This window comes from Hydra vulgaris, chromosome 06 (assembly GCF_038396675.1).
Source record: "Hydra vulgaris chromosome 06, alternate assembly HydraT2T_AEP".
In the NCBI taxonomy this organism is placed as follows: domain Eukaryota; kingdom Metazoa; phylum Cnidaria; class Hydrozoa; order Anthoathecata; family Hydridae; genus Hydra; species Hydra vulgaris.
This window is the reverse complement of record NC_088925.1, coordinates 7,401,308-7,416,922: the sequence shown is the minus strand read 5'-3', so window position 1 is coordinate 7,416,922 and position 15,615 is coordinate 7,401,308. Positions and strand designations below refer to the sequence as shown.

Sequence of the window (15,615 nt, the reverse complement as noted above, 5' to 3'; positions counted from 1 at the left end):
AGGTACGATAATAGGGGGATTCAGGTGATGAAGAAGAATGAGATATTAGTCTAAGAGAGATCAAACTGTGATCAGAAGCACCTAAGGGTGAATGTGGAGAAACTGAGCACTGACTATGATCAGAAACAAGACATAAGTCGAGTAGAGAAGGTAGATGATTCGGGTTGTCAGGAAAGCAAGTTGGAAAGTTGACTATTTGAGTTAGGGATTGAGAAAGGCAAAAGTTGTGGGCTTTAATGCCTGCAGAGTCACTGGCACTAGAGCCAAGCCACTCAGAGTGATGAGCATTAAAGTCACCGACATCAACTATATTGGCTGACGGATAAAGAGAGAGGAATTGGTCAATATGATCAGAAATAACATCAGAAAGAGTGCAGTCTTGAGATGAAGGAGAGCGATATAGAACTAAGAGAAAGCCAATAGAGTGAAGTGGTGCTAAACGAAAGCACATGAAAGAATAGTCTGTGGATTCAAATCTAGTTTCATGACAAATGGGTGAATTCTTACGAATATAAATGCCCAGGCCAAGCATGTGACTATTGGAGTCTTTACGAATTAAGGGAAGATAACCATCAACACTAAGATCGCAAGATGAGACAGCTGAACTCAAATAAGTCTCACAAAGAGCAAGTAGGTCTGGTGAACTTTGCAAGAGATAAGACTCAACAGAAGAAAGGTTACTTCGAAGACCACGAATATTAGTGAATTATAGGTTTAGAGATACCATCCATGCGCAACATGGCACTGTTAATACTTTGATATTTTTCAGCTGTTGATGGAATCAGACTCTCTGAGAGCTACCGCAGAGTTTGGGAAACCTGACTTCCAGCCGGCCTCAGAACCATAAAACTGAGTTTTAGAGCTGTACCCTCATTAGGAGATAATAGAATGAGTTGCCTAGTCATAAAAACAGAGACATAAGCAAAACCCATGCATTTAGTCAAGAAAATCCAGCATTCAACATCCTAAACTGGAAACAATGTATTAAAAATGCATCTGCGCCAGTCTAATAGATGAAGAAGGGGTGCGAGGCTGGTTAACAGATAGAATCTGTTTACCCCTTAAGTCTTTGCCTAGGAGGCCTTCTACAAGACAGTAGCCGGATGCATTTAACATCTGCCCAAGATGAGTATTTTTATCAAGACACCATCTCTAGCCTTTACTCAACCAAGAGCCCCAAGGCAGGGGGTGTTTTAAGTCGGAGTTGGCATCTCCTAGCCTTCGCCTAAAAAGGTGTGTCCTATAAGGCAGCAGGACATGAAGCAGATTGTACTGGGTTACATGTTACCAGTCGCAGGATAACCTGATTGGACCTTAAAAGATCAATACCTTGATATTTACACAATGTAAATATCAATACCTTGTGTAAATATCAATACCTTGATATTTACACAATGCTTTGTCAACATGAATCTGCAGATACGCCTTTTTTAGATCAATTATCTTAAGGTTCTCTCCCAACCTACTCCAGCTGCAAAGCTTGGTACTGTAAAAATTACTACCTTTAGTATGACTGAATACAAACTGATTCAGCTCAAGATAGCCCATCGCCAGACACACTAATAATTTGTTCCGTTGAATTAATGCCATCAATCAAATGATACTATTGAACATTCCTTCAAATTGTTTTAGCCGTCCATGTATTATCCTCACTTTTTCTTCCATAGTGTACTCACTTTTAACATTTTCAAAGATATGATAGTTTTTATGAAATTTTGTTTGTTAAAGTTGGTGCTTCTTGCAGCCATTTCCAAGATATGTTTCAAATACTATATCTTAAATTCTGCTGTAAAGCCTTTACCAATCAATTTTTGAACAGTAGATGAAGAGACTACATCATGTGTTCCCTGAGAGACTGCAGAAGCGTCAATGATTGTTTGTTCCACATTAAACTTTATGGCTGTCTCTTCGGACTTGGACACCCCCCAAACAATTGTACTGCCACCATACAAAGTAACATTGAATATTTGTAGGCAAAGTTGGCATCCAGACATTCCAAAGCAGCAGTGGTTTCATTTAAAGATAGATTAACAACAACTTGGTCTTACTTCAACTGATTCCCCATTCATTATGACAACCTTTTCTCGCTGGTGTGACATTTTTCACATTTATAACATCATAATTTAAAACATATTTAGAGCATCTAGTGTCCAATAATGCTTTTAATTTTCTTCTATTCAAACAGACAAAGCACTGATGGTTTTAAGTTTTGTAGGTAGTCGCTTGCACAAAAATAAGAGGCCTTCCTCAGACATTTTTTGAATTTGTTTTCAGTAACTTGGACATTAACATACTTGACAGTGAGCGTGCAACTATTTTGTACTTTTTTCAGGCAATTCCAGAATTAAAGCACATCTTATTTATTTCTTGCTTACATGAGATGATATCAGCTTATCCTTGTTAAATCTGCTAGATAGATATCAACAATTTCATTTTCACAGTTGAATTACTTGTATGCTGTTAGCAGAGAAGCAGAGAGAGCAATTATCAGTGCAGTCTTTACTTCATCATAATCTATTTTAACATCTTTACTCAGGCCTTGACAGGACAGTACTACATATAAATCACTAACATTTTTGAAGCTTTGCTAAAGGTTCTAATTTCAGGACCCACTTGGAAAATTTACAAAAGTCATCTTACTCTGACACCAAAACTTTATTGCTATGCTCATAGCCAAAATAGCTTGTAATAATGTGTTTATTGATTTTTGTTCACACTAGAAATATTTCTACTGAATATATATATACAATGCCAAACAGCCTAGAGTATAATAAAAAATACAATGGTAAAATACAATATAGCTGTATACAAAACACATCCGCAACATTCCTTCTGACACAATAAAATATATAACAATTTATATACAATACAAACATTAACACTAACTGCACATATTCAGCACTTATGTGTCTAAGTGAAATTCTGATTTAAAGGGATAAACTCTAAAAATTTTAATTTTTTCATAAGGCTTTGTTAAAGTTAGTGTTGTGATGACCTACCGTACAAACTTACCAGAACATATGGACCAGATAAGTCTAAAACTTAAACTAAAACTAAACTAAAAAAACCTCAACTAAAAAAAAAAAACTTAACTAACCTAAAACCAAATATAAAGCCATATAAGAGTATTTTATACTTTTTTTTTCCTAGTTAAGAATATACATCCATCCAACTTTAGTTTAAAAATATTTTATTTTTAGAATACTATCAAAGTATTTAATAACTTTTAGATACTTCTGTAATTCACACTGCAGATACCATTGTAATTTACACTTTAAAGACCTCTAATGCTGCAATGAACACAACTTTTACATAAAATTTTTCATTTACTGAAAAGCTAGTATATTTTTAGTGAAACTTTTCAGTAACATCTTATGGCCTTTAATACAAATAAAACATTCATATACCCCAATTTAAATAACTATAATATTTAATAAGCATTAAGATGACAGTAAAAACATTTTATTGGTTTACTTATGAAATTCTAAAAATGTAACTTGATACTAGGACAAGTAATAAATACAAAAATAACTTAACAAATCTGCTTTCTCTAAGTTTGCTATACTTTTCTTACACTTGTTGAGTGAATAGATTCCTGCACTTCTCAAGTGAATAGGCCTTGTTTACTATTTTAAGCAGTAAATACAGAAACATTAAAAAAATTCACTTTTGAGCACATTGCCATCTTTTTTTTACTATACTTAAAAGTCCAAAATAAGAACAATTTTTTCATGTGCACTTTAAGCGAAATTCAAATTCAAAATTAAAAAGTAATAATAAAATGGTCAACTAAAAAATTATAAAAATTACAACTCTCGATCAAGTAAACAACTAATATAGCTAACCAAAAAAACTCCCAAGATAAAGTTTTAAAGTACCTGCAACTGTGTTCTGTATTATTAAAAATGAATTAAAGCTTAAACTGCTGAAGTAACTGAAATTTTTTTGCTTATTACTCAAAATTAATAATAAAAAAAATTTTCGTTTTACGTAATAATCTTTTTAAATATAAGAACTTTTTTTTATTAACATTTTTAACATCTGTCACATTTTTCAAATTAAAAATAAAGATTATTAAATATTCTAACCTGAACAGCAAGACACGTGATTTTTAGCCCAAGACTAACAGAAGCACTTTCCTCATCGTACAATCCAGGGTATATCCGAATATCCCCATCGCTACCAGCTGTTACAATAGAACTAAAATTAAAAAATAAATTATAATTTACAAATTGAAAACAGCATGGTTATTAGGATATATTGGTTAATTAGTATGCATATGGAATAGCATGTAGAATCAAGGAAATATGTTAATAATAGTAAAATTTGTATATAAAATGTTATATATATATATATATATTATTATTATTTTATAAACATCAATAAATATAAATTTCTCTCGATACTAACATTATTTTTTAAAAGAAATTTTCACTGGATTGTTGTGACCAGTGTCTTCAGCTTAGAAGTTTTTTGTTTGTTTTTGTTTATATCTTATTTTTAAAACGGCAGTTCTATTTTGTGTCAATGGGATGGTTTTCTGATGTAAGTGCGCCAGAAATGGTGTCCAAAATTTTGTTGACACATATCATCCCACATCTAAATTGATACCATTTTGTTAAAGGGCCACAGTACCACCAATGTGCCCTGAGGGTTGTACCTGCATTAATTTCTAAATGCAGGTACAACCCTCGGAATTAAGAAAAATAAGGTCAGCAATAAATTGTTTAAACTGTTAGAGGTGGGCAACAGGTCAGCAAAAAAAATCTGACACAAAGGGGTTACCATAAAACATTGAAACGAGGTCGGCAAATTTTTGCCAACCTCAAACACTTTTAGGTCGGCAGTTAGGTTGGCATTGTCGAATGCCAACCCTAATTCTGAGGGCTGCAGGTATGAAAATAAATACCTTTTAAAAAATTATAAAAACAAATGACTAAACTAAAATTCTAAAGAATTCTTCTTCACATTAATTTTTTTTATTCACATTTTAAATTCTTTGAAAAATAATGTAGCTAATGCATTATATCTATTAATTTATAAACAACTTTATTTATTTGATAAAAAATTTGACAAACAAAAAATTATAAAAGTTTTTACTGATTATAAAAATATTTTACATTTTCTAAGGAAGTTACAACAGTTATTATAACAGTAAAAGTTTCCAAAATAAAAGTGTTTATATAATAATAACAATTTTTTTTAACAGTTCATTTAATTTATATCACAGATTTATATAATTCATTATAATTAATATATAAAAGTTATAATTCATTACATAATATAAAAATTATTATGCAAAAATTTAGTTCTTAATAAATTTATATTATATATATGAGATTTAGCAAAATAAAAAAAGGCAGTAATAACATTCAAATGTTTAATGTTATAAACTAAATTTTAAATAATAACTTTAATAGGAAGACAGCATTGACTAAGAAAATGACAACAGAATATTATTAATTTATTTTTTCATAATGGCATTTTTATAAGCAAACTGATATTTTATTTAAAAAACACACCAGTTAGTCCAATCTAATTATAAAACATTTGCATTTCAGTTCTTACTCTTATAAAAAAAAGCATTGCAATTTATTATGCAATGATTGCAGTTCATTATGCAATAATTGGATTATTTCTAAAATGGCTTTTTATCTTAGTTACAATGATAACAGTTTTCTTTTATAAACAATTTTGCAAACTAGACCATATTGTCATTAATGTTATAGTGATCAGGACTGTTACGCAAAAAAAAAAAAAAAAGTATATATACATATATATATATATATATATATATATATATGCATATATATATATATATATGCATATATATATATATATATATATATATATATGTATATATATATATATATATATGTATATATATATATATATATATATATATATATATATATATATATATATATATATATATATATATATATATATATATATATATATATATAAATTGTTGCATTTGGGAGTACAAAAGGTAAAAAATGATTACTTTGCCAACAAATACGTCACTTTTAATTACTTTTGACTTTCATCAAACATTTTCGTGCTGTCAGAAAGTTAAAACCATTAATTTAATTTCTTAGGTCGTTAGGAAAGTTCGTAGAACTTCATCTGTAAAGATACAATGAGACAGGAATAATTAAATATTTATATATCATTTTAAATTTTTAAAATGATATATAAATATTTAATTATTCCTGTCTCATTGTATCTTAACAGATTTTAATTATGAACATATTAAGTACTTGTTGAAATATTTTGAATGTTTATTAAAAAAGTTATTTAAATTTTATTATATATGTTTAAAAAAAAAATTTTTTAATGGAAAAATTTGAATATCGAGCATATATTAAAACCCGTGCTTTAATAATGTAACACAGGTTTAAGTATACACCAGCATGAAGAAAGAGTTCAAGGCTGGTTAGCAGAGTTATTCTGTTTATCCGTAAAGTTTTTGCTTAGGAGGCCTCCTACAAGACAGTAGCCGGATGCATTTAACATCAGCCCAAGATGAATATTTTTATCACTATCTCAGAGATACTCTAGCCTTTACTCAACTGAGAGCCCCAACCCAGGGGCTTTCAAGACGGAGTTTGTTTCACTTAGCTTTTGCCTAAAAAGCACACCCTACAAGACAGTAGGGCATGGGGCAGGTAGTACTGGGTTACATGGTACCAGTAGAAGAGTGATCACAATGATTATGAATCTCACATGACTGGAATAATTAAAAGGAGCTACTTCCTGCAAACAGTACCTTAAAACATTAGGCATGATATTTTGTCAATGCAGTAGGAAAAATATTACATCTAACAAAATATTAGAGATGAGCGTAGGTTAATAGTTGGAGTAACTCGTTAGTTAATGAGCTCACACTGTATCAAAACAGATTTAAACATTTAAACAGAAAATTTAAACAGAACACAAACATACATAAAGTAACTAATGGGTGAGTAATATGCCAGAGATTCAGACAGAACACAAACATACATATATAAAGTAATTTATGGGAGAACCAACACTGCGCCAGAGGTTTAGAACACAAACTTATATGTAAATATAAACAGACAGAACAAAAACATAAATTAGTAAACATAAAGAAAAGTATGAATGAACACCACGCCAAAGGTTCAGAATACAAACAAAACACAAACACACATACAGTAACTTACAAGTGAGTAAACATAACGCCAAAGGTTCAGATAGAACACAAACATACAGATAGCAACTTACAGGTGAGTCAACACCATCCCAGAGGTTTAGATAACAAAAATATACATATAAAGTAGATTACAGGTGAGCTAAAACAGTAACTAAGGCACCTACAACTATATAAAAAACATGCGGAAAAAATATTATTAATTACTAAAAGTTATATATTACTATAGGCAAGCTTGTAGAGCCGAGTCGGAGCCACTGTTTTAGGTGGATCTGGAGCCAGAGCAGCAAAAATCAAGCAGATCTTAGCTCTCATGTTTTTTTAAAGGAATAGAATGTTTTATTTTTTTTACTTTAGATTTTTACTTTAAATTTTATTCATTCATTGTGTAACTAATTTGTTAAATGAATCATTTCTTAAACTTTTTTATAAATATTTTTTGTAACAGTTAAAGACTTGCTAAAACATAATAAAAATGAATATTTTAACAACTTAGCACTCAACAATATAATATCCTTTAATAGCATTTCTTAATATGCTTTATTAAGAAAAGAAAAAAAAATTATATAAGGAAACATTCTTACAGTTTTCTTATACATATTGTTTTATATTATATTTTTATATTGATATTATGCTGTTAAATATTTGATGCACGATTAAATTTTTAAAATTTATTTTAAGTGTCCCAAGAAGTCCTTACGGTCTTATCACAGGGTACCGCAGAAGAACATTTGAAAAGAAGTTCACGCCTCCTTCCCTACCGATGTTATAAAACTTGCCCAGAGGCAATGAACCACGGATCTGTAGTTTCTGAGGTAAGTGTGATAACCACTGGGCTACAGCTGCTTAAATAATGACCAAACGTTATTCAAATCTTAAAAATTATACAACCTATCTTTCATAGGTCCTGTGCCCACTGGGCACCCAATAGGCACATGATGTAAGAAAGATGTCTTTAAAACGTCTTTTAAACATTTTGTACATCTATTAAACGTCTTTTAAACTTTTTGGACACCTTTAGAAAGTTCAAAAGATGTCTTTTTCAGGTACCATACCCACTGGGTAGAATTAGAAATAAAATTAGAACTAAAAACTTCAGTTTTGGGTTATAAGATATAGAAAAAAATGTATATTTACCCAAAACATTTTTCTTTTCAAATGTAATATGCGTTAGTAGAGTAGTGATAATACATTAACCTTATAATCATGTAAGTTGGTTAAAAATTAATTTCTGTAATTGGTTTGGATTTGGGTCGACAAATGTGATAAAAAAAGTATTCCAAAATTTGTGATTTTTGTTCATAAAGTTCAGGACCCAGAGTTGTAATAAAAACTTTTGGCTCCACAAGCCTGACTATAGGCACGACCGATTTTAAATAGTACTGATGACAGGAAGAAAACTTCTTCCACAAAGCGTCTGCCAATATTTTAAGATGGATTTCCCTGATATTTCCCTGATCTTCTGCCTGTTTTCCCTGTTTTAATTTAAAGTTACCCAAACTCAACTTCACAAAAATTGACCTGGATTCATTTAGAAAAATGGTCTTCAACTGCAAAAACATAAACAACAATACAACCCACATTGAATGTATCAAGAGAAGTTCATAAAACTATTTGCCAAATAAACTTTTATATTATGTGTACCATATACAACTTATTTAAGTTATGTAAGTTTGATGAAGAGCCATTTTCTCTGATTTCTCCCTGATATTTTAAAATTTAACGTAAATTCCCTGATAATACCCTGACTTTTTTGCAGATATCTGATTCCCTGACTTTTCCCTGTTTTCCCTGATTCAAAAGACACCCTGTTCCAGCCTTTGCTTGGAGAGGAAATCCCACAAGGCAGCAGGACATGGAATAGGTTGCACTGGATTACATGTTACCAGGGTGATAATGAAGACCTGATCATGAAGATATAATAAAATAATACTGGATTAAAAATTTTTTTGAATAAAAAGTATTTTTAGGGGCAAATAAATCATTATTTTAGATTTAAGCGAATATAAAATGACATTTTTAAACTAAAAACAAAAAAAGGTAATTCAACAAGATTTTCTATAATAATTTTTTATTTTTTCAATGTTTTTTACATTTATCAAAGTATCATATTAAAGTTGATTGATCCCAAGAAATGCCTTTTTACATCAAGATACTGTTTTAAAGCTTCAAGTAAAACTAACACGATGAATACTAATATAAGTAAAATTTATAAACAGGGATTGCATCATTGATTAAATTCTGGGGAAAAAAGGCCAGAAAATTTTAAAATTTATAGTTTTATATTTTTATACTTTATTTTATAAATTTTATATTATATTTTATACTTTTTTTATAAACAATCTCAATACAGATATTGTTATATATATATATATATATATATATATATATATATATATATATATATATATATATATATATATATATATATATATATATATATATATATATAATATATCAGGAGCGGATCCAGGCTGTAGCAAGTGTAACAAATGCTTCAGTCAGTTTTTTTTCTCTTTCTTTTTTTTTTACATTCATTTTTTTTTTCATACAAAAGAGAAAAAAATTTAAATAAGATATGCAGGTTACAAGTAATCAAAATGTGGCACTTCAAAAATTTATTCAAAACTGTATCTGAGCCAAGTTGACTATGTTACGGAAATATTTCATTCGGAAAAATGAAATGCTTCACTGAAAAACCCATGTTTTTAACGGGTTTTGTCTCACATGCCCATAAATTTTTAAAAGAATGTCAAATATTTTGGAGCGTATCAACTTAAATTGAACTGGGAGTTAAATAAAATGGCAAATCGACTGTAGCAACTGTAGCAAAAGTCAATTTGTCATATTTTGAAACAACTCTATACATATCCCCGATAATTTTTTATATATTGACCCAATTTACTGGCAATCTTTTTATTAACAAGGAGGTCTTACGTAGTGACTAAAAGTCATCAAGCGAGAACCTATAGCAAAAAAAAAAATTGTGTAACAAAGACAGAAATTCTGTTAAATATCCACTCTCTGTTAATAAAACTTTTTTTAATAAAGTGGGTAGCAAACATTAAATGAAGAGGTTTATTAATTATAAAGACTAAATTAAATAGCACCGTCTGTTAGTTTATTTATTTAGCCTATTATGAAAATGGTGAAATTTGTTTATGTTTATGAAAAATGTGTTTATTGCTGTTCTAGTTATTTATCATTGAAGAAGTCAAACGATTTATAAACGTTTTAAAAAATTTATAGATTTCCCAGAGACAAAGAGAAGAAAACACGTTGGATAGTATGTTTACCTAATGCGAGTTTTAAAACATCTAGCAACACTTTACTATATGATCCGATTGATATCAAAACTTCAAAAAGGTTAAACTAAAATAACATTTTGCACAATTTTCCTCTCAGATAGATTTTTAGTTTATTCTAAAATCGCAAGGAACCTTCGACTACTTTTTTTTAATTTGGAAATTTCTACTAGGAAATTACTACTATTATTCTCTGTGACAAGGTGTATGTTACAAAAATGTTATTGTATCAGGAAGTTGCTGTTTTTGGAAAACCAATGATATAAATTCTCTTTCGAAAATGATTATAATATAGATATAAATCAATGTAATAAACATCTTTCCATGTTATTGACGCATTTCCGATCAAGATGGAAAGAGGAGTATTTAAAGAATCTGCACGAATATCATAAATCTTCCAAAGTTAAAGGCTCAGCTCTAATTAAAAATTATGATACAGTTTTATTAGACGATTCCCATAGGAATCGTCTAATAAAACTGTATCAAAGGAACTTTCTACAAGTTTTTTTTTTAACTTCTACTAGGAACTATTGTTTCCTGTGACAAGGTGTATGTTACAAAAATGTTATTGTATCAGGAAGTTGCTGTTTTGGGAAAACCATTGATATAAATTCTCTTTTAAAAAGTATTTTAGATGTTATGATAACTTGTAATACAAGTTAAATGTTTGATGGTCCTAAATTTCTTTTGAAAATGTTGTGAAAACCTGTAAACATATAAATTCCTAATTTTTATGGGATCAAATTCATTTAACTTTAAAATTAGTAAGAATGTCAAATAGTAAAGCAAAGCAATTAAATGTGATAAAAATCTAACTTTAACAGTTAATGAAAAACCATGGTTAACTAAAGATAGAACTCTTTTGTTGTTTGACTTTTGTCCACGTTATCAAAAACATGCAAAATAATGGACTCAAAAAGCAAAACCTTTTTTTTCTGATAATACTTACAATGTCCTTCTTAATCAACCTAAAACTTCTACTATCTCAAACGTTAACAAGACTGGTGATTTTATTAATCTTGTTTTCACATAATGGAAAATATTAATCTAAAAAGTGTGGGCATATATTTTAGGTTCAATAATGATCAACAAGCTTCCTCAAAGATGTAAATGATAAACAAAGAATGTTTGTTTTGGATTTTGGCAATACAACATTATGCATGAAAAAAATCAGAAAATAGGCATAGAATATCAACACATGTCACAAGGCATTTTGCAAATTATTCATGTGAAGAAATAATCTAGCTGATTAAAACGCTATTAAGAGAAACACTTTTGTTATAAATATGTTACGTTTGAAAAATTTGTTACAGAACTACTTGAAACAGAATTTAGAAATTTAAGAAAATTATTGTTAGACATATTTTTTAAGTGTTCTTTGAAACCAAAGAAGTCTCTTGTTTACATTAACATATATTTTGAAATTATGATTTGCTTAACAAATATAAAATTTTGCCAGTATAAAGTTTTATTTTTTTATACTTTGGTCAATATCTAAAATCATTTGAAATAGGTGGATTAAAATGTCCTTTTGACAATACTGTTCAATGGCTTTTTTTCAATTTGATTAAAGATAAAGTTTGTTTGACTTCCATTCAATACTTTTATGCTTTAATGCATTACTTAATTGAAATTGAGTGTTATCATCACAATATACTTTCCTATATTCATTTATAAAAAACTGAAAACTTTCTTCACCTAAATCAAACAAAGAACTATGTTGTTTTAAACTAAGAACAACCATATTAAGTTTGTCTTGTTAGGTTGACATTTATTCATTGACACTTTTGTTTTTATTATTTGCTGACATTTGTTGATTGTAACGTTGTTAATTGTAATATGCCTGGAGTTTGCTATTTTGGGATTTTAAAAGCATTCCTTATTTATTTAAAGCAATATATTTTTATTGAAATGTTTATTTACTATTTTTTATTTGATTTGAAACCTGTTTCTTTTTTTCATTATTTGACGAAAAGTTTATTGTAATGAAGTAATGAAGCTTATTATTAAAAATATGAAAATATTTGTAAATTGTTTTTATAAATTTATATAAATCGTTAGTGTCTATTTTAATTTTCAGATATTTCATTAATTTTCAGATATATTCAGATAAGGTAAGCCATTAAATAAATCATGTGTTTTAAAACAAATTTTAATTAAACAAAAAATTGAATTTTAAACAAATTTAGATTAAATTTGTTGTTTTCATTTTCAAATATCAACCTCCAATTTTTTTGCAGACCAAAACATTTTAACAACCACAAATATTTTGTTGATTTAAATATATAGATAAATTTAAATGAAAATATTTTGTGTATTATTTGGCATAAATACATTGACTGGCAATAGGAATACCAAGAACTAAATTTAAATACATCAACTGAGGATAAAGGTTCGGTCAGGACTCGTCAGGGTATATATATATATATATATATATATATATATATATATATATATATATATATATATATATATATATATATATATATATATATATATATATATATATATATATTATATATATATATATATACTATTTATATATATATTTTTATATATATATATATATATATATATATATATATATATATATATATATAAAATATATATATATATATATATATCTTTTAATAATACAACTTATGACACTTGTAACCAAATATTGATAATTGTACAAAACATTATGATAATAATAAAATACATGTAACTTTTGTCAATAACTAGCAAAGCTAATTGAAATCACAACAGTTAATATAATCTGTGATATTGTTAAAAATCCTTGAGTGGAGCCAGTTACTTTATGCAAGTATTTATGCAGTTCATTTAAACTTAAGTTTAACATTAAAAACTTTTGTAAATCATTAACTTGTGAACAGTCTTTTTATTAACCATACTAATTTCTAATCAAAGAGTTTGTGGTAACTAATATTATCAGAAAATAAATAACTTACTGGCTTAACCCTAACTTGATAATAAAACTTTATAAAGGATGAAAAAGACTTTAAAAAAAATAAAAATAATGATATACTTATTAAGAGAGGCGTATGCTGCAAATGTTGGTCCTTCAGAATGAGCTGTACGCACATCATTAATTGATAACATTTTTATGAAGTTAATACTTATATCTAAAGAAAAAAGATTTTGTTACCAGAAAAAGATACTGAACTTTTGTTTAAAATCTAGTCACTTAATTTAATAAAATAAACACTTAAAATGATAAGGGGAGTGCTTGTTTATTTCAGGCTCAGTTGCATTGCAAAATTTTCATGTCATTTAATTAAATTAAATAAACATTAACAGTGATAAGAAGAGTATTTCATTTTAATTGTCAAATTTATAGCTAAATCAATAAATATATATGTGTGGCATAGATTTTCTTTTGTACTATGATCTTACAAATACTTAATCTTTTTATCAAAAACTTTGCTTGAAACTATTGTAAACTATCCAAACAAAATAACGAGTACTCTATTACTCCTATATATTACTACTTTTCAGCTTCTTTTCAATTGCATAAATATAAAACATACTTGAGTCTTCAGCCTGCTAACGAATTTTTTTTTTTTTAACATTAAAGAAAAACTGATGGTAATTTGATTTTAGAAAAAGTGGTTGTGATTTATAATAATTTAACAGTAATTTGAAGATGTTTTTTAATCCCTTCAAATTAACATGTGTATATATGTATATAATATCAGTGATGTGCCGATAACACTTTTTTGGCCAATGCTGATGGATGGGAAAAGGCCGATACCGATGCTAATGAATTAACTAATTATAAAAGTTTTGAAAATATAAATCATACAACTTTAAATTAGGTAAATTTTTTCATGGAATCAGTACTGGTAAACAAATACTTGGACAGAGCCAAACAAATATCTTAAAAGATATTAGAAAAAACTCAGTTAAAAATATATACATTTTTTATTTTTTTTACTATGAAAAGAAAACTTTCAAAAAAAATAAATACAATTTTAGAGGAACACTTTTTATTTCAATTTTAAAAAGAAAATAGTACTATCATAAGCAGTTTATTTAGAATTCTTTATCAATTCATTAGTAATTTAGATATCTAAACAACAATCATTTGTTGTTTAGACATATAAATTATTTTTAGATAATTAAATTGTTTTTAGAATAATTGTATTATTCTAAAAACACAAACCTTGACGCTTTCGTCTATTTAATAAGTTATTTACTGAATCTTGTTTTTCTGCCTGCTGGAGATGGCATCTGTTGTTCCAATTTTTTAAAAACTCAGGTGAACATTCTGACCCCTCCAATTATTGTCGAATCAGTCTTCTTTCTGTCGTTAGCAAGTTCTTAAATATAAGTCAAGTTCTCTTTGAGTCTTTGATAAGCTATAAGTCAGGTTCTCTTTGACTCTTTCATAAACAAATTTCTCACATCCCATCTTGAATCAAATAAGTAAAATAGGTTTTCAATCCTCTCGCTCTATGGCCTACTTTCTAACTGCTGTGACTAAAAGAATTTATCGTGCATTAGATGGAGGCAAAGAGGCTAGGGCTATTGTTTTTGACATATCTAAGGCTTTCGACAAAGTTTGGCATGTTGGTCTTCTCCATAAGCTTGTTTCATATTGTGTATCTGGGAAAGTTTTTGAGATTATCAAAATGTTTCTTTCTAACCACTTTATTAAAATCATCCTCGAATGTCAACACTTTTCTTTATTACCAGTAAATCCTCGGGTACCTCCAGGTTCTATCCTTGGTCCTATTTTGTTTCTTATTAACGTTAATGATTTTCCCGACAACCTTACATCTAAAGCAGCTTTTTTTGCTGATGACTCAACCTATGCTTTGACACAATGTCTTCTCTTTTCCTTTGCTTATAACAGACAACCAATCTTGAATCTGATCTCACTTCTGTAACTGATTGGGGCTTACAGTGGCTTGTAAATTTTAACTCCAAGAAAACTTAACTATTTACTGCAAACAACTATTGCAGAACTGTCAACACTCCTATATTGATGAATGGCAACCCTCTCACTGAGTCCTCTTATTTACATCTTCTTGGATTATCATTTACTACTGACAACAAAACTCAGTTATTTAGCTTTCATGGAAACCATATATACAATCGATTGCTAAATTAGCATCTGCTAAGGTTGGTTCT

General features: G+C 28.3%; 1 protein-coding gene across 2 annotated transcripts in view; it reads right to left on the bottom strand.

Moving 5' to 3' along the window:
- The window catches only part of LOC100207576 (WD repeat and HMG-box DNA-binding protein 1), a 97,629-nt gene extending 84,016 nt beyond the window's left edge, over positions 1-13,613 (bottom strand). For both annotated transcript variants that reach the window (XM_065799106.1, XM_065799107.1), the window contains exons 1-2: positions 13,508-13,613; positions 4,089-4,200 (exon numbers count right to left, since the gene is read on the bottom strand). In XM_065799106.1, coding sequence (XP_065655178.1) covers positions 4,089-4,200; positions 13,508-13,581 — 186 coding nt within the window. In that variant the 5' untranslated portion in view covers positions 13,582-13,613. The remainder of the gene's footprint in view (positions 1-4,088; positions 4,201-13,507) is intronic.
- Positions 13,614-15,615: the final 2,002 nt, after the last annotated feature.